The sequence below is a fragment of the Neltuma alba genome, unplaced genomic scaffold (genome assembly GCF_004799145.2).
Source record: "Neltuma alba isolate B1F8T4 unplaced genomic scaffold, ASM479914v2 tig00012662_pilon, whole genome shotgun sequence".
In the NCBI taxonomy this organism is placed as follows: domain Eukaryota; kingdom Viridiplantae; phylum Streptophyta; class Magnoliopsida; order Fabales; family Fabaceae; genus Neltuma; species Neltuma alba.
Window position 1 is genome coordinate 52,013 of NW_021637095.1, and position 20,066 is coordinate 72,078.

Consider the following 20,066-nt stretch of genomic DNA (forward strand, 5'->3'; position numbering starts at 1 on the left):
TGCTCTAATTTAAATCCTTTTTATTAATAAATTTTTAATAAGAAACTTTTTTTTCCTTTTTTTCATTTTTTCTTTTTATTATTAAAATATTTTATAAATTAATTTTTTTTACTTTTTTCCTAGTACAGTTTGAACATGCTGAAATCAATTGAAGCTGTCAACTGTTAATAAAGTACTTTATAAAGAATACACTTTACTTTGTTTCACAATAATTTTTTTGGCAAGGTGTTTCACAATAATTTTAAATTATTCAAGTTAAATTTTTAATAGTTAAATTTTTTATATAAAAGAATAATAATTTTATAAAATATTAAACTTTTTTATTCCTTTTTTAATTATACTTTTATGATTTATTTTTAATATTTTATAAAACTATTACAATTATATTATGAAAATTAAAAAATAATTTAATTATTAAAATTTTATATTAAATAGTTTTAATAGTTTAAATTTATTTATAATTTTACACAAAAATAATAATAATTTTATCAATAGAGGAAAAGAGAAAAGTAGAGATCCCGTGCCGTAATTTAGTTTACACCATCTGGTTTGCAGAGGTTACGAGTCCTGCAGAAGCCTGCGGTGCCGGAGCGAATTTAGAGTTCTTCGGAGAGAAAGACGCCATGGAAGAACCATTGAAGGAGGAAGACGGCGAAGAGAAGCCTACGGGCATTGAGAAGAACGAAGAAGATGAGACGGTCGCATTACCGGTAGGCACGAATCGGAAGGAGAAGAGGAAGGCCATCAAGAAACTGAAGCGGAAGCAAATGAGGAAGGAGATAGCAGCAAAGGAGCGCGAGGAAGAGCAGGCTCGGCTCAACGATCCCGAGGAGCAGAAAAGAGCACTTCTGATGGAGCAGGAAGAGGCCGAGAGGGTTGAGAGGGAAAGGAAGCTGTTTGAGGAGAGAGAAAGGGCGTGGATTGAGACTATGGAGAAGAAGATGAAGAAGGCGGCTGAAGAAGAGCAGAGGAAGCTTCTCGAAGACACTCATAAGCAACAGGTTGGTGAGGTATTTGGCTTGTTCCTTTCTTTAAGAAATTTATTTCTCCTATATATCATTTTGTTTCTCTGTTAAGATTATTAATCTTTGTCTTAATAATTTTTATTCACATTTCATTTGTGAACTGTACGCCATTATTATGTATTGAACTTCCTTTCGTTGTTGAGAGAGTTTGCATTTAAAAAAGTCACATGAATTTGATGGTCTGAGGTTGGAAACTATGATTCTACCATATGCATATTCAAATACGTTGATGCATCTATTTATATACAGTGAATTTTCTTTTTAAATGAGTTTAGAATTATATTCTGCAGCAAGAGAAGGAGACCGAATTGAATGAGGATGGTGAATGGGAATATGTGGAGGAAGGTCCCGCTGAAATTATTTGGCAAGGAAACGAGATCATTTTTAAAAAGAAAAAAGTGAGGGTTCCCAAGAAGGATTCAAGCCACCAAAATAAAAGAGAGGTGATTCTCTATTTACTTTTAATTCTTTTACCCAATTAGGTTTGTCGTCAGTTTTATAACTTTGGTGGTAAATCATTGTGCATTTGTTGGATGTCCTTGCACTTCAGGATGCTGACAAACCTACATCAAATCCTCTACCTCCGGAATCCGAAGTTTTTGCTGATTACACAAATTCATCAGCAGCTTCTGCGCGGCAGGTTCTTGAGAGTGTTGCACAACAAGTGCCAAATTTTGGGACTGAACAGGTTTCTTTCTTTTAGGTGATATAAAAAATGTGTTGTATCCAGTAACCTTGACTTTATGCCCATTTCCACTGTGATTGTCATCTCAATATGCTTGTTAGGTGTCATATATCCTAAAATTTTACTTTGTATACTTGTGTGTGGCAGGATAAAGCTCATTGCCCCTTCCATTTGAAAACTGGCACATGTCGATTTGGTCAACGTTGTAGCAGAGTCCATTTTTACCCTGATAAATCGAGCACACTTCTTATGAAAAACATGTACACTGGTCCAGGCCTTGTTTGGGAGCAAGATGAGGGGCTTGAGGTCTGTTAATGCTGCTTTAATGGTTCATTGTATCCTATTAGAAGTTCCAAATATCTTCTTCGTTTTTTTTCTTCTGAGATAATTATTCTATAGTTTGCTTTGGTGTTTGAACAATAGATTATCCTTTGAGTATTTTGGCCTAAATGTAGTTCCCTATTACAACTTAGAATATAAATGGTTTGAAACAAATTATCTTTATTCAGGGTTATTAAATATATATTTGTCTCTTTGTTTGTTTGTGAAACTTAATTTTTTTATGTTGCTGTGGCATATGTCTGATTAAGGTGCTAGAGTTTATTTTTGTTATTTCCTTTGAAAGAATTAAGTAGAAATGAAGTCAAGTTAAATTGGTCTATTCTATGACGGTGATTTTAGCATTGCTAAAGATTGTATCCTCCCCACCTTTCATCTTCAGAAGTTTGGTGTAATTGGGTTGCGTGGAATGCACTATTTTTTATTTTTCAATATTTTCAATTTGGAAATTCTTCATTTGGATGCCGCGGATGATGTCTTTGGTTAGGAAGGTATTCATTTGTTTCTTTTATTTTTAGAGGTATTTCTCCTGTTCTTTGACTCTCTCATAATCAGAGATAGATTGCGAGGCACATTTCGGTGGAGGTTCATGGTTTTGCCCTTGGTTGATTGAAGTTAAAGATAATAGATGCTGTACCTGTATCCTACTTGCTTAACATGGGAATATCTGTCAAATATTCACGTTCTCCTTTCGTTAATTAGTTATTTTATTGTGACTTACAGTTCTCTTGCTCTTTCTTTTCAATGATATTTGTTTGACTTATTTTTGTTCTTTTTTTGCCCCTCTTTCTACATTTTTCAATCTTCTAATTGAATTTATTTTAAGGAAAAAAAGTAGTACCATCATCATCATCCTTATATAACTTTTGTTGTTTGAGAAAAAAAGACACTTGTATTTCCCTGATGTTTCAATTGCTTTTATGTCAATGTAGCATTTCAATGGAGAATGCATACTGAGAATTCATATTAACTTTTTTGATGTGTGTCACGTTATTGAATATCCTAAGCTAATAATTTACAAGAATTCTCCTTAACCATGAGTAGTTGTCAGGCAACATCCAACTCATGGGTTGTGGAGCTGTGTTGCAGACTAATGTTATGACATCCAAAGGGTTGATATTGCAGGTAGCAGGACCTAAAAAAACATGGATGCAGTTAGTGGTTCTTAAAAGACAAACCTAAGCTTTCTTTTGTTTTAGTCTGAGGGGATACCACTCATAACTCGTAATTTTATTTTCATGGCTTCTTCATATGACATTATCCATATCAACATGAAACAAGTTGCCCAAGCTTTTAGCAGACTTGTCATCCACAAAGTTTTAATTATTCTAAAACCGAAGCTTGGAAGTATGGTTTTAAACTGCCCATTTATTGTTCTCCAGTTGCTTTATATGTACATACATATCCAGTTTGTAATGTTTTCTCTCTGTTTTACATGTTTGAGAACAGAGGTTTTAACTTATTTTTATCTGAACTGGACTTTCATTATCCTGTTCCCTTCAACTTGTCCCTGCGCTCAGCTTTAAATTTTAAAACAGAAAAGAGTTCCTTCATCCTTTCTGTTTCATTTGCTATAGAACAAAAGCCTACTAGCTTGAATCACTCATATGACTAAATAGGGGTATGAGGCAATCCCTAGTGTCAAATAAAGGTGGAGGCTACTTTTGAAATAGTGCTGCATGGTAGAGGAAACTCTAGAGATGATGTCGCTGACCCAGGAGGTTTCAGTTCAGCATTGATGATTCTTACCACTTACAATCTACAAATTCATTGGATATGGATACAATTATCTTGAATGGATTAAATCTAAGTTGATGCATGCAAGGGGTAAAGGTAAAGAGGAATACTTAAGTGGCAGAGTTTTTCCTCCTGAAAAGCATGACTTGAAGTACAAGAAATGGCATGCTGAAACAGTCTTGTTATTTTGTGGTTGGTTAAGGCCATGAGTGCAGAGATCAGGGAGCTTTGCATGTACTGTAAGCCCGCCCATGTTATGTGGGAATCTGCTTCTGAATCTACTCTACTCATGAAAGTGTTGTTGAAGCCTATGAAACTGAAAGCCTCGTAGATGACTTTGGGACAAGAAAAAGTGCTACTAGATCAATGTTACAAGTCAACTTGGTGCGTTGGAAATTGCCGCCATGATAGCCAACTGCCAAAAAATTGTTGAGAAGCAATATACAAATTCTTGATAGGCCTTGACAGCAGCTGTGATGGAGCTGGAGGGAGAGTTCTTTCAAGAACACTTCCTTCACTCAGTTTTTTCTTAAGGGTCAGGCATGAGGATGCTAGAAACAAGTAAATGATACATTTCAATTTCAGTTCCAGTGAATAAGTGGCACTTGTTGATTGAGAGACAATTTTTTAGGAACTGAGTTCAATCTGAAAAAGCAGACCCATGCATGATGTGACCACTCTAGTGACTTCAGTCACACAATGGAAGGAAACTCATGACAAACTAGCAAATTGGAAGTCAAAACAAAATGATGGAACTAGTTAGTCTATGATGACGACCGCCAAGAAAATACCTTGGCATGAAAATAATCCGTTTTCAAGGAGTAATGTAAATTGGTGCAAACATTGCTTGGAAATAAAGATCAAAAGAACCCAACAATGAGAGAAGATTGGTGGGTCTAGTTTGCATGCTTAAACTGGAATGGGATTTTTGACGATGATTGGCAATGCTAACTCTTAGTTGTGACCAGCTTGAGGAGTGTCTGAATCTCTCAACTATGAGCATATTTATTTATTGACTCTCCCTTCTTTATCTCATAGGATTTTAGTGTTATGGTCAACTTTTTCTTTCCTTTTTTTTTTTCCATGTCTCATGTTATGTCTATTATGTATGTATTTCCTTGTCTTCCTCCTTGATTTATGAGATTTATTGGGCTGATTCCTCGATTCAAACTATCTCCTCTATATTACTCCTATTTAAATATAAAACGAATCATCATAGACTTCTGAATTTCGGAATTCAACATTCTAAAGCTGTAGTTTGGAACTTTGGCTTTTGAATTGCCTGTTTATTGCTCTGTCCTTTTTATCTTTTGCTCATATTCAGTTTGTAGTAATAGCAATTTGCTTTGCAAATCACTAGAAAGCTTTTGGAATATTAGAAAGATTATGATATCAATGTGGATCTTTTAGGGAACCCTAGACTCTAAAAATAGCATCTATGACTGGGTGATTGGGATTCATAATTAAAATCTTTCCTCCATTATTTGTTGTTCTCATCTGATTTCTTTTCTTTTTGTTTGACTTGCTTCTCTATTTTCAGTATACAGACGAAGAGGTGGAACATAGTTTTGAAGAATTTTATGAGGATGTTCACACAGAGTTCCTGAAATTTGGAGAAATTGTGAACTTTAAGGTTATTTTTTTATTCCATATTGTGTTTGCATTACCTAAAATGTGAAGTCCTCATTTAATATCATACTAGACATGTTTTCCCTTGCATAATATGGTGTTTGAGAAATGAGATGCACAATTCATAGCACATAATATTGCAGTTTGTTATAATTTTTATATTATATTATTGATTATTGATTGATATTAATATTGATTCGTATTTTAGCAAAAGAGTTCATATGGAAAATATGGGGAGCCAAAGTTAAGGTGTAAAGAAAAGGACCCAAAAAAAATTATCCAAAGATGAATGTATTAATTAAAGTGACCAATGAAACCCTGTTTTTACTAGTTGTCCCGTAGTTAGATTACCCAAAGAAACACCCTTGAGTTACTATGGGTGCACTACGATTGACTCTCCTTTTTAACCTGCATGAAGATTCTTGAAGGAAGGGAATTGGGAGTTGCAGGGAAATGCAAACATGATGTGGGAAGAGATAGCTACAAGGGTTCGTTTGATAGCTAAAGCAATTTTGGGAGAATCCAAAGGTCCTGGTCAAAGAGATAAGGAAACTTGGTGGTGGAATAAGAGTGTGCAAGAGAAAGTCAAACAGAAAAAAGATTGTTTTAAGGCCATGCACTTGTGCAATAGTGTAGAGAACCGGGAAAAGTATCAGTTGGCTAAAAAAGAGACAAAGAAAGTAGTAAGCGAAACACGTACTAAAGTTTATGAAGGGTTTTATCAGGAGTTAGGAACAAAGACGGGAGAAAGAAATATTTACAAGATCGCGAAGCAAAGGGAGAGGAAAAAGAGAGATCTGGACCAAGTAAAGTGTATAAAGGATGAAAATGGTAAAGTGTTAGTTACTGATGGTGATATTAAGGACAGATGGGAGGCTTACTTTTACAAGTTGTTTAATGAGGGAAGCAACTATGCAACTCAGGACTTGCTAATTAACGAAGATGATCGGAATTTGGCTTTCTACCGCAGGATACGTATCAGAGAGGTTAAGGCGGCTCTCAAGAAAATGGACAATGGAAAAGCCGTTGGGCCTGATGGTATCCCTATTGAAGTTTGGAAATGTTTGGGTGATGAGGGGGAGGTGTGGCTAACCAAGCTTTTTAATGAAATTCTACGCTCTAAAAATATGCCGGATGAGTGGAGGAAAAGCATTTTAGTTCCTATTTACAAGAATAAAGGAGACATTCAAAACTGTGCAAGCTACAGGGGGATAAAACTTATGAGTCATACAATGAAGTTGTAGGAAAAAGTGATGGAATATAGGTTGAGATTGGAGACTTCTATTTTGGAAAACCAATTTGGATTTATGCCAGGGAGATCCACATCGGAAGCAATGTATTTACTAAGGGGGTTAATGGAGAGATATAGAAGTAAAAGAAGAGATTTACATATGGTTTTTATTGACCTGGAAAAGGCTTATGATCGTGTGCCAAGAGAAGTATTGTGGAAGGTTTTGGAAAAGAAAGGTGTACGGGTTGCGTATATCAAAGTCATACAAGATATGTATGAGACGGTAACTACCAGTGTAAGGACGCCTGGGGGGGAGACAAAGGACTTTCTTATTAAGATTGGCCTACATCAGGGATCCTCTCTGAGTCCGTACTTGTTCAATATTGTTCTGGATGTCCTAACTGAACCTGTTCAAGAAAGAATCCCTAAGTCCATGCTCTTCGCGGATGATATAGTTCTTATGGCAGAATCAAAAGAAGAGATTAACATTAGTTTGGAGTCATGAAGAAGGACTTTGGAGTCGAAAGGTTTCCGTTTGAGCAGGAACAAAACAGAATATATGCATTGTAATTTTGGAGGGAGGCAAGGTAATAGGGATTTGGAGGTGAGGATGGGAGAGCAAATTATTCCTCAAGTATCAAAGTTTAAATACCTAGGATCCATTATACAGGAGGATGGGGAAATTGATGGAGACATTTCTCATAAAATACAAGCTGGCTGGTTAAAGTGGAGGAAAGCTACCGGAGTTATTTGCGATAAGAAGGTACCTGAGAAACTTAAAGGAAAATTTTATCGGACTGCTATAAGACCAGCTATGATGTATGGTAGTGAATGTTGGGCAATAAAGAGAAAACAAGAGCACAAAGTCGGAGTAGCAAAAATGAGGATGTTGAGATGGATGTGTGGTCATACAAGAAAAGATAGGAGTCGAAATGAAAAGATCAGGGCAAGAGTCGGTGTGACACCTATCCAAGAGAAAATGGTTGAAAATCGCTTAAGATGGTTTGAACATGTGCAGAGAAGGCCTTTGGAGGCCCTGATGAGGAGGGTGGATCAAACAAAATGGAGTCCCATAAAAAGAAGCAGGGGAAGACCGAGAAGAACGCTAAATGAAGTCATTGAACGAGACCTCCTAATCAACAACATATCTAAGGATTGGGTTGTTGACAGAGCACGATGGCGTCGTGTGATTCATGTAACCGACCCTACCTAGTGGGATAAGGCTTGTTGTTTTTGAAGATTCTTGATAGCTCTTAAACTGAGTGCACTAACAAGCAGCTCTTTCTTAGTCAATATGGCTCCTAAATTTTTAGAACCTCTTGATAGCAGTTACACGTGCAAATGTCTGTATTTCTGCCCCTCATTTAATTTTTCATTAATTCAAGTGCCTTATTTTTCAATCCAACTGCTGAGGTTTTTGTATGGAGCAGTTTCTTACCTCCTCCTGTCATCCCATTCCTTTTCTAACCCAACCCACTCTGTTGTAAAAGCCGCTAAGGAGGACCAAAAGGGGATATCAGTTTCCTAATTTGGCAAAGTAAGAGGAAAAACTATAATTGCATCCAAGGTGCATAATCTATGTTGCAAAAATAACAATTTGAGGGTTTTGGGCTGCTTCCATTTCCTGATTCTCTCTCATCTTTTGCTTATGTTATCTCTTGCAATCTCAGTGCTGTCTTTCTATTTATTCTTGTCAGGTATGTAAAAATGGTTCATTTCACTTGCGAGGAAATGTCTATGTGCACTATAAATCAATGGACTCTGCTGTCCTTGCCTATAACTCAATCAATGGTCGTTACTTTGCTGGAAAACAGGTACGAATCCCTAGTGTGAACAAATATAACGAAAATTTTAAATATGATTGTAGTTTATAGGCCTTTGGTCTATCTTAGGATTTCACTTTCGCCATGTCTGACAATCTATTTAACTTCCTATTTGTTGCATTAATGAATGCTTGATGTTCAGGGTTCTATTTAGCTCCTTTGGAATTGAAATCCCTTAAAGACATATGAATTTTAAAACTATATAAGAGAATGAACTCAGGTTGAAATAAGGCTAAGGAATGTTCAGTTTTGTACCGAATGTTTGTGGCAGTTGAACTTTTCTAGCGATGAATTTCTCGATGCGTGGTGGTTTAGGATGGAATATGGAAAGACACAGCAGCATTAAGTATGCTGGGATTGTTGCCCAAGTGCTTGGAAATTTATGAGACATTTGATCATAGGATAATAGGTTGAATTCGAAATTATGTATCATCTCCTATACAAAATTGGAGTATAGATTTTTTTCATGGCCCATACTGTTTTTCTTTCAATAAAAGATTTCCAGTTACTTGGTCACTTTGAATATTCATGATCAAATGCACAATAGTTGGTTTCCTGACATTTATTCTGTTGATATACCTGGTTGTTCTCGGCAGATTAGATGTGAATTTGTGAACGTGACCAGATGGAAGGTTGCAATATGTGGGGAGTATATGAAGTCAGGGTTCAAGGTTCAATTTTATTCATGTGAAGTATATTTATTTTTCTTTTGGCTTCAGGAGTTGCTGCCAATCATATTGCTTGTGTTCTTTATTAGTTACATCAAATAACATGGCGGAAGATGTTTTAGATTGATAAAAGATATCATAGCTTTATTATGAGAGGATAAATATAAATTATGAAATCTAAAATTAACTATTTGTAAATTGAAAATTTTCAGTGAATATTAGAAACAAGATTTTAAATAAGATCAGCATCATGTTAATTGACATTAAATTAGGATTAGAACTAGTTACCCTTGATTATCTTATCATGTTCTAATTTGACTAATTTGTTATGATTTTATAATTTAAGACTTCAGATCATAATATTTTGTTTAGTTGTTTATATGTATCCTTTGGGCCATATATAAGCCCTGTACTCACTAGAACTCGCTTTTGTTAATCAACTTTTTATAATGAGTTCTATTAGCTCTCTTTCCTTTCTTTATATCTCCCTTCCCTCCCTCCCTTACCTCCTTCCATGATTTAATTCTCCTCTCCTCTTTTGCTTATGCTTGTTAGTGGTCCTACATCATTCAGCCGTCTCTTTATATTGATATTAGTCTGATTTTTTTTTCTTCCATTTTTCACCTTAACAGACCTGTTCCCATGGTTCAGCTTGCAATTTTATCCACTGTTTTCGTAATCCTGGAGGAGATTATGAATGGGCTGATGCTGACAAACCACCGCCAAAGTATTGGGTGAAAAAGATGGCTGCTTTATTTGGTTATTCTGATGAACATGAGAAATTGATGGAGCAACAAGCTAGTGATCTGAAGAGCTCAAGCAAAATACAGAAAGCAGATTCACACAGGTGCGCTTTTAATTCTGATTACTCTTTCTCCTACCATGCTTTATTTTATATATGTTAGCTGGCTTATTAATTGCTTCCTTTCTGATGCTTTGATGCTTAACAATGTATTTGTTGCCATCTAATCCCAAGCTATTAAGTGGAATGCTATAAACCTCGTTGGACAGTTGTACCTATTCATACATTAGTTTCCTACGCAGTCTGTTTAAATACTAGACTCTTAAAGTTCTTTATCAACTTTTACACCCAACATAAGGTGTGCTGAACGTTCAACTTTCTTAGAGGATATGTGAAAAAAGTCTGTCATCAACAACTGGGACAAGAACAAAAGGCCATGCAAACTTTTCATTCTCAGTCTATCAAGATGTTATGGATTCAATGGTTGGCTGGACAAAAACAAGATAATTTTGGCATGACGGAAGAAGATTTGAGTAAAAGGGGTTTAATGATTCTCTTGTTTTGAAAAAGGGTCTTAATAATGGTGACCGTTCCATTGACAAGACTCTTCAAAATTCCTGCTTTGTTTATAAACCTGTGAATAGGATCAACGCTCCAATTATAGGAATTGTCTTGAATTTGTTTTCAAAATCCAAGAAAAGGTTTCACAGATTATATTATGCAGCTTGGCTTCTAGCCATTCTGCATCAAAACCAGTGTGCATGTCAAATAACTTGACATTGGCAACTTAAAAATTCTGTTATGTGCAGGATATATGCATGGAGTAGTTTTGTACGGATTGAAGTTCAAGCTTGTTAATCTGTCTTGTTTTCTCATGTATCTTATTTTTTCCCCACGGTTCTTTTAGATTTAAGCATGCAATTTATACTGGTCCTTACGGTAGCACGTCTCTTATAGGTACCATTCGAGGAGATCAAGGTCCAGGGAGATTGGAGAGTTTAATAGCAATAGTTCTGGTAGAAGAAAACGTGGAGATGAAAGAAAATGGAGCAGAACTCGTGATGGGGAAATATGTGAACAAACTACCAATTTGAAAGACAAGCATAAAGGGAAAGGTAGAACTTCTGATTCTGACACTGTTAGGGAATGGTCGGATAGGGAAGAAGATAGGCGCAAACACCATACTCGCCACAGAAAAAGTTCAATTAATTGGAACGATGGTGATGAGAGAAGAAGCCACGAAGGTTATTTTGATGTGGATTCAGATGTGGCACGTGGGTACAGCAAAAACCGACATCAACACCATAGAGAACACTCAACTACTAGGAACAATGGTGATGAGAGAAGCTACGAAGGATATTCTGATGTGGATTCCAATGTGGCACGTGGGTACAGTGAAAAGCGCCATCAGCACCATAGAAAACACTCAACTACTAGGAACGAGGGTGACGAGAGAAGCCACGAACATTATTCTGATGTGGATTCAGATGCGGCACTTGGGTGCAGTAAAAAGCGCTATCATTGCTGTAGAAAACACTCAACTACGAGGAACGAGGGTGATGAGAGAAGAGGCTGCGAAGGTTACTCTGATGTGGATTTAGATGCAACACCTGGGCACAGCAAAAAGCGCCATCACCACCATAGAAAACACTCAACTGCTAGGAACGAAGGTGATGAAAGAAGCCATGAAGGGTATTCTGATGTAGATTCAGATGCAACACCTGGGGACAGAAAAAAGCACCATCAACCCTGTAGAAAATGCTCAATTAATAGGAAGGAGGATGATGAGAGAAGAAACGAAGATGGTTATTCTGATGTGGATTCAGATGCTGTAACTGGGGACAGGAAAAAAAGGCCCAGTGGTGAAGGAAGGAGCTCAAGAAAAAGGCAGAGAAACAATGATGAGGCTGGATCTGGGGATTGGTCAGATAGGGATGGAGATAAGAAATGGCATAGGAAAAGCAGAAGCTCTAGAAATAGGAGCAGGGACTATGGATATTCAACCAGTGATACTGAATCTGGCACATGTTCATTTGATAGAGATGGAGAGTCTTCTAGGAAAATATCCAAACACAGAAGATCCGGTTTGCGGGATGATTACGAGGATTATGAGAACAAAAGTGAAGTCAACAGAGACCGGTCAAAGGAGGAGAAAGACAGACGAGAGCATCGTCACGAAACCAGGAAGAGTTCAAAACACGAGAAGAAATTGGAGTCCGATGATGATCAAGATGACAATAATGTTCATTAGGATTATCAAATAGGAATTGGGCATCATAGCAAACAAGGGAAGTGATTAAAGAATGAAGAATATCTTAAAACTCCAGATTCTGATGAGCGTATTAAGGGCTGGTTAGCGATGCTGATGTTGGCAGCCATTGGTTGAACAATGGCTGTGAGAGGACCTTATGACTCCAGAAATGCATTCTAGTGTCCGCATTACAATGCTATACTGTTAAGTGAAGGATGGCAGCAGTGAATAGGAGGAGGAAAAGGAGAGAAGCCGGGTCCGGGTATGGGCCCCATTTATTCTTGTCATCTTCATTATTGGGTGGGTCCCGTAGCAATATGAAAAACGAAAAGAAAATCTTATTTTTAAAATTAGCATCTTGTGTTGAATTTCTCCAATCGATGAAACCAATATTCTGCTATATGGCCATAAAGGAAATGGAAGAGAGGAACGATATTCTCCTTGTCAGTTTTCCATATACATTAATATTTCCGCTATTCGTACAATCAGAAACTAATTGATAGATTTACTTCAATATTAAGTATAGTATCTCAATTTACTTTATTTTTTATTTTTTTTAAACTATCTTTAATAATTGTATATAGTAAAAGAAATTAATGTCAATAAGAATAATAATTTTAAAAAAAATTTTAAGGAAACACATCAGTTACGAATAAACTTAACTAATTTATTTAGTATTTGTAAATTATTCAACTCTTATATTACTTCCGGTCCTTAATATAGGATTTCTTTTGATTTTTATTTTGGTTCTAAATATAAAACTTCAATCTATTTGTTTCTAATATTTATGTATTTTTTTTTAAGATAATCTTTCTAATAATGGTAGTTATGGCCAATACACTTGATTAGTAGGGATATTTTAAGAAAGACAACACATATTTATGATAAATAACTAACTTAATTTTTTTCTTTAATCTTCTCAAATTAGTCAACTAACTCTCATAATTACGACCAGAGGTGGTAATTATAAGCAGAAAGAGTATTAATATTATAGTTGCCAAAGTAACACATCCAAATGATTTTGTTTAAGAAAACTTCCAATGGACGGATCCTATGAATATGCTATTTTGTGCATCCATTGAGAAGCTTCTGCCTCGGGCTGAATAATTCGATGCTGCTATCATTATCCCGGTTCCTCTTATTTCAAATTATATGTACAATAAAGAGTAGACTCTTGTTAACCAACTAGTCTCATAAAACAAGAAAAATATGAAGTTATTTGAATGTTTGATTTAAAGTAGTTCAAGTAATTTGCATTATGCAAGTGCAAGATAAATGAGTCTTATTGTAAAACAATTTTTTGTAAGTGAATCAAACACCGCTAAAGATTGCTTGATGCAAGTTTTTTGGGGAAAGGGGGGAAAAAAAGAAAGACTTTGGAGGAAAAAAAAGATAGAGAAATGAGACTTTTACCGAAGGTTTTTTTTCCCTACACATGTATCTTTTTATTAGAAATAATCTTATTCGAAATACTATAAGGTATAAACACCTTAGGATTCAAATATAAGTTCACCATGTTATGACCTCTTCTATTAGATCTAACTCCCGTGCTAAATTTTGAGACAAGGGATAATTAATCAAATAAGCTCGTTATGAGACACAAGTCCATGTTCTAAGATTCCAGCAAGAATAATTTAAATATTTAATAGAATAAAATATAAGAGACAACAGTCCATACGCCAAGAAGGCACATGACTGCACATTGAGAAGTCAGTAAGATAAGAGCCCAACACAAGGCTATTTATTATACATCATAATGTCAATCCGAAGACAAGATTTTGCACAGCTTCTATTCACGGAAAAACGGCCTCGTATACATATATAAAGCAGTATCCAGTTATTTTAGGGAAAAAAAACTATATACAAAAATGAAAAGCATCATTACATCAAGAGGATTGCAATGAAGGGAAAAAGGATTTCAAAAGGGGGACAAAAAAAAAAAAAAAAGGACCATACCCAGCAAGATACAACATTTCCCATGCTTGTGGCTGACTCAAAACTGAACAAGCCATGCCCACAAGCTGTCAAAACCCACAATAATAAAGGAAATCCTATCTTCAAGACAAAGATCAAACAGCACTGAACTAAAGCATCCCTCCAAAGTCACTGCGTCCATGTTGCTAGTCACAAGGTGATGCCACGACACCATAGATGCACGGAGGCCATGGTTAACTGCTAGTACTAAGAGAATTCATTCTCGAATCTTTCAACATTCTACTTCCTACTTTCATGCCAATATTTATTGTATGAACCAGCTAGGGCATGCCAGAAGGCCCAAGAGTATTAGCAGCTAGGCCCCACAGTAGATGACTGGTCATCACTATTGACTGCTGCTTCAGAATCCACCTTGCTTGGTTTAACTTCTTCGTTGAATGGTAGCCCTGTTTTGGGTGAAAGCTTCTTCGCCTCCTCTGGTGTGTAGATAGATATCTTCCTCACCACAGTGCAGAACTCACTGGAACAAAATAGAAAAAATTTAATAATCATTGACATATATACACTCACAAAGCATCTGTGATAATTATTTGCAATAAGAGAAACAGCATGTAACATTTATGATCAGAAGCAAACCCCACAATTTGCAGGGAATTGTGCAGCCTACTGACAAGATAATCAGAAAATATTTAGTTTAGCCCATCAGAATGACAAATTTATTCTCCTTGCAAATAAGAAAATGCATCCAAGAAACAATGAAAGAACCAGAGCAGCTGTTGGCATCAAAGGAACTTACTGCCATGGATCATCTCCAACCATCATCATATCATCCTCATCATCAGTGTAGACAACCTGCCATTTCTTTGCGGATTTATCCAACTCACCCTGGATGTCAAACATTTCCTCCAATTTTTTAAGTAGATCATCATATCCGACAAACCGTGACAAATCCACAGCCCTGCCAACAGCCATTCCTTGCATGTGAACCTGGGCATAGAAATAAATATCCACATTACACCAAGCAGGAACCAGAAGTAATGGAGTGAAAATGCCAAATTACTTCATTGCACCAAGAATGACAATATGAAAAGCACAATTTTAGCCAATAGCATCAATTTTTTTTTTTGAAAAAAAAAAGGCCTCTTAACCCCATATATTTAGAATAAAGACACTTCAACTCTGCAAAAGAATTTCTGTTTTTGTTTTACATTTAGAGGAGTGGCCACTAATGGCCTCCGGAAACAAGTCAAATCGAACCCACTAAGGAAGCATTCATGCCATTAGCAATTTCTGTTATTCAAATGCAAGACAACCAACACTAGATACATAGAAAATATTCTGGATAAAAATGATGGATTCTAGACATTAGGAAATTGTGTAAGGACCATATAACCAGGATTGTTGAGCATAGAAAAATACCACAGAAGCTGTATACTAAAACTTGCTATAACTTTATTAACGACAAAATGATATATTTACTGATAGCATACATTAAACTAAGCTGATGGAATTATTGGCTTATAGTTTAAGTTGTTTACAAGCCCACAACAATGCAAATAAATTCTAGTAGAAAAAAATAACACGACATCAATTACTCTATACCTACAAAATTAAAAAACAAAATCTGAAGCAATCCACTAAATTGGTAGGAAAAATATCATGACGTTAAAAGGTAGTATATGGAAAGAAACAGAGAAATGAATTGTAGAACAGACCAAGACAAATGAGTTATATTACCTTAGTGCAGCTCCTTATTTGCCGCCTTTGTGATTCCTGAGGAGACTGAAGACTTGATTTGTCAGCATCACAACTCAATGATGGGATATAAGATCCATTGACATTTGATGGTTCAGAAAGCTGGTCAGGCTCACCATCTACACATGGAACTGACCTATCATCCCCCACCCTCTCTGACAATGTGACTCTTGGCGTACTTTCTTCTGCATTAGAATTCTCAAGTAGCTGAATCCCAAAAAGCCTACAGCCATTTCCAGTGCCTTGTTTCTTTTCACCAGATTCTTTAAGAGCTATGGGCGAAAAATGCTCTGAAGAGTTCTCCACCCTGCTAGACCAATATATGGAATTGTTGGAAGCAGTCCCCAGAGATTTGTTCCCACCAAACCCAAGAAAGTTGGTTGCAGTAGAATTGAACTTAGATGATTGATAGAGATCTTGTCCATGTTGTGAGTCGCGATAGGAGAAAGATGGAGATTCAGTTGATGGTTTCCATGCCCCTGAAATCCAAAGAAAACAAAAAACATGTAGGGCACAGATAACAGGTTTGGCATAACGAAATAGTCCAAGACCAACATACCATGCAGAGACGAATCAGGTACTGTTGATGGTAGAACAGGAAGCCGAGCCCTCTTGTTTCTTTGAGGTGGTTGAATGTTCGCAGGAGCGGTGGCCAGAAGGGGCTCTAATTCCCAAGGAGAGACTCTGTCAGGACGTAAAATTGATGAAGGTTCATCCCATTGCACCTGAAATAGAATATATGTAAGTCATAAAATAATAATTTAGCAAATGAACACTCCAGCACAATAAAATGAACTGAAAGCCACTCCGTAATTGGCTACAATTTCTAGCCGCTCAATATATCAGCATGTTCATCTTTAAATTCACTTTTAAGAGTTAAATATAAATGCTTGAGATCCCAGTGTAAAACTAACGCATCATAACCTGAGCTTTCTTAACTGCACTAAACATCTAGAATTGAATAGTTGGTATATGCGGAAAAAAAGGAACAAAAAAGACCAAAAAAACATGTGTCATCAATCATTTTCATAGCCAAAAACTTCAGTTACTGGAAATTCATTGGAAAACAAAAAAATCAATTTCCATTTACTTAAACAATATGCTAATAATGTACAACCAATACTGAATCCAAAAAACCATAAGTACAAAAGATAAGCGGTAGACATCCAATTGAAAAGGTCACTATTAACCTTTAATGATCGCCACTCAGAATCCGGCCAGACAGGTGAGTTATTATCTCCAACACCCACAATTGTGCCACTGAACCTGTATGAAGGGGGAAATATATTACTAGGATGTGATGATATCCCAGATTTAACCATAAAATCACACACCTTCGCTCAGGAACTTCATCACCCTCAAATCTCATCTTGAATCTCATCCCAACAGAAAGCTTATGACTACGAGCTTCAAGATACTTATTGACACCCACGATAAACTCTGATCGGCTTGTCCTAACACCAACATTGACAAATCAGTTTAAAGTCTATTCAGTTAAAAAGCAAGAGAAATACATCATCCCAAAACGAAAGAGAAAATAAGTTAGCAAAATCCAAGACAAAAAATATTTACAAATGTTACTTGTAATATATGCAGCACATTACACATAGAAGGCTAATCAATTATCTTTGTTCCCTTCTATCTTGATTTTAAATCAGAACCTTCAATGAAAATCTGAATCAACTCATCCTATGCGCATCTTAATAGCACTTACGGTTCAATTTGCACAATGGTACTACAGAGGAACCACTCACAATTTGACATCATGAACTAAAATTATAAAAATAAATAAGCAGTTGCACAAAGTTGAGGGCAAAACCTGGGCTTATAGAACACAGAAAACAGTGTCCCAGTGGTAATTGCATGAGATGCAGTCGCCAGAACTCCAATATGCATACTGTGACTGGATATGACGGAAGAAGGCATATTGTTCTGTTGTCTCATGAGCCGCCTAACTCCAACTCGCAGCTCTCCATTTTCACCCCTGGAATAAAGCAGGTTACACAACTCACCATCACCAAGCAACAAAAGAAAGACATAAGAACCCAACTTTGTTCTAATCCCTGTAAGGCAGGAGAAGGAAAGGTACTACTACGTATCAACTTGCCTTAGGAATATAAAAGCATCACCAGCCACCAGTTTTTTGGAGCTTACAAACACACTCCATCCAGTGGTAAGCAAGTGACGCCTAGGTTGCCCTGAAAATTAATGTTCAGTAAGGAGCTCATAGATAGTACAAAAATTTGTTACTGGATGCGCCAGACACTAATGAATGAGATAATCACAATCAACAGCAAAATCAACATGTTATCCATTTGCAAACTAACATGGCAAATAATATACGCCTAAATAAACAGAACCTGGTAACATTTCTTTTCTGCTGAAAAAATCATTTTCACAAGCTAACCAACCGAAGGTTAGCTTGAGATATCATGAGACTACTACATTAAACGTTTATAGATTGACTTGCAAAGTTGCACGTGACTCCAGAATTAATCCCCCCCCCCCCCCCAGCATAGTCCAGGAGTAATTTTTCCCTAGTAAGTTGAGATTACAAGAACAGCCAGACGACACGTTTTATGTTAAAGCAACTATATGATCTCCCACTAGCAGCCAAAAAAGTTGCTGCTTATCTAATACCCTGAAGATTGCTTCAGTTTACAGCACATTTGGTCAGTAGACATATGTAATATAATCAATCTATTTTTCATAAAACACAAACTGAAATTAAATATTAAAATCTACCAGGTCAACAGGCTTCAAAAGATTAAAAAATAGAGAATAATAGCAAAATACTTACCTCGAAATATGTGTCGGAAATGCCATTCATTCCCATGCAAATCAGTTGCAACTAATTCTTGCCATGGTGGCTGCTGAGACATATCCTGAGCAAAGCATGGGGATTATAGAAGTGAAGGTCACAGTAAAAAATTACCAAGCATCTAAAATATGGAATGTTGAAAAGAAGCAGCCAACCAGGGGTGGCAGACAATCATCTGCATGTCTTCGAAGAACAGAAAACCTCATGAGTGCTGGTTTCAGATGCAGTAAGCGTTTTGCAGAAGAAGGAATGAACTGTGCACCTAGGAAGCTCGGGCAGTGGATCATCAGGGCTTGTCACTTCACTTTGCTGGACCCAACAGAGCACAGAAACATAAGATAGGTATGGAAGAGAGAAAATTATGAGAAACTCGCTAGAAATCAGAAAGCAGCCTGAAATGAAAATTATCTTGAGCAAGTAGAACAGGAAAAAGGTGAATCACTAACTGAAAAACCATGTGCGCCCAAGAGCAGAACACCATAGCAATGTATAGCATTTCTGAGATCTGGTGTATTTGCCGCTTGGGATACTCATATCATCAGGGTTCTTTGTCTTTAGACAGGAGCAAAAATGTGGATTGGGACATCTTTAAAATGTTCAGCTCATGGAATTTATAAAGGAGTGTCTCTTGCAAATAAAGAGAGATTGGAAAGCTTTGCTGCATGTTTTTTTTCTTATCTATATACAAAAATAAATATATGGTGACCAAAAATAAATAAATATAAATCTATAGCAACATGTACTGTTCACAAGAAGTGAACAGCACAATTTGTTCTTGGGCTCCTTGTAATGCACAGAACCAATATCTAAATTCTTTTATTATTCTATTTTTGGTCATTATCTTCAACCATCTCTTTGGAGCATACCCTATCCTTGTCATCGGTATCTCCCAGCTTAATTGGTACCTTCCCTCTTAATTTTACTCTCTAACCAATAAAAAATTGAATGTACAATGTGAAAACCTTGCTGAATAAAATTTAAAAAAAAAAAAAAAACTCACATCAGCTTCAGGGAGCAAAGTTATTTGCGCATAGACTTCATCTGTTTCGGGTTCAGCCTACAAAACCAAGAATAAATTAGTTAATATTAAATGATACTGCTGATAAAGCACAGCCAATTCCTCAGCGATTGATTGCATAGAAAAATCATCACTCACCCGCAGATGAACATTGACAACCTTGCACAGAATCTTAGAAGGCAGATTGAAGGAAGGCATTTGCTGATCAGACCCCTGATGCATCGAGGCCTCAAGCTACAAAATAAAAAACCACATCATCATGTAATTTCATCAACTATAGCCGTAGGCTAAGGATTCAAAAACGATAATGGAATTCAATGTGCAAACTGCAGTGCGGTTGGCTTTAATTAACGCTCCGTTTGGATGAGAACAAAAATTTTTGGAGGCAAGAAAATGGGAGAGAAAAT

The 20,066-nt window shown here is 36.4% G+C and overlaps 1 protein-coding gene and 1 pseudogene across 3 annotated transcripts; one reads left to right on the plus strand and one right to left on the minus strand.

Annotated features, from left to right (window-relative positions):
* The first annotated feature begins 564 nt into the window (after positions 1 to 564).
* Positions 565 to 12,299, plus strand: LOC114729663 (zinc finger CCCH domain-containing protein 5). Of its 3 annotated transcripts, XM_028916700.1 has the most exons (10): positions 565 to 1,010; positions 1,316 to 1,468; positions 1,576 to 1,713; positions 1,858 to 2,016; positions 5,327 to 5,419; positions 8,344 to 8,460; positions 9,066 to 9,140; positions 9,770 to 9,984; positions 10,837 to 11,324; positions 11,436 to 12,299. In XM_028916700.1, exons 1-10 carry the CDS (start codon positions 624 to 626, stop codon positions 12,128 to 12,130), a joined length of 2,520 nt encoding a protein of 839 aa, XP_028772533.1. In that variant the 5' UTR covers positions 565 to 623; the 3' UTR covers positions 12,131 to 12,299. The 3 variants fall into 3 exon arrangements, with proteins under 3 accessions (XP_028772533.1, XP_028772531.1, XP_028772532.1); XM_028916698.1 differs by having other exon boundaries at positions 10,837 to 12,299; XM_028916699.1 differs by having other exon boundaries at positions 565 to 1,001; positions 10,837 to 12,299.
* A 1,623-nt stretch (positions 12,300 to 13,922) lies between these two features.
* LOC114729661 (auxin response factor 1-like) lies at positions 13,923 to 19,912 on the minus strand (annotated as a pseudogene).
* Between the last annotated feature and the right edge of the window lie 154 nt (positions 19,913 to 20,066).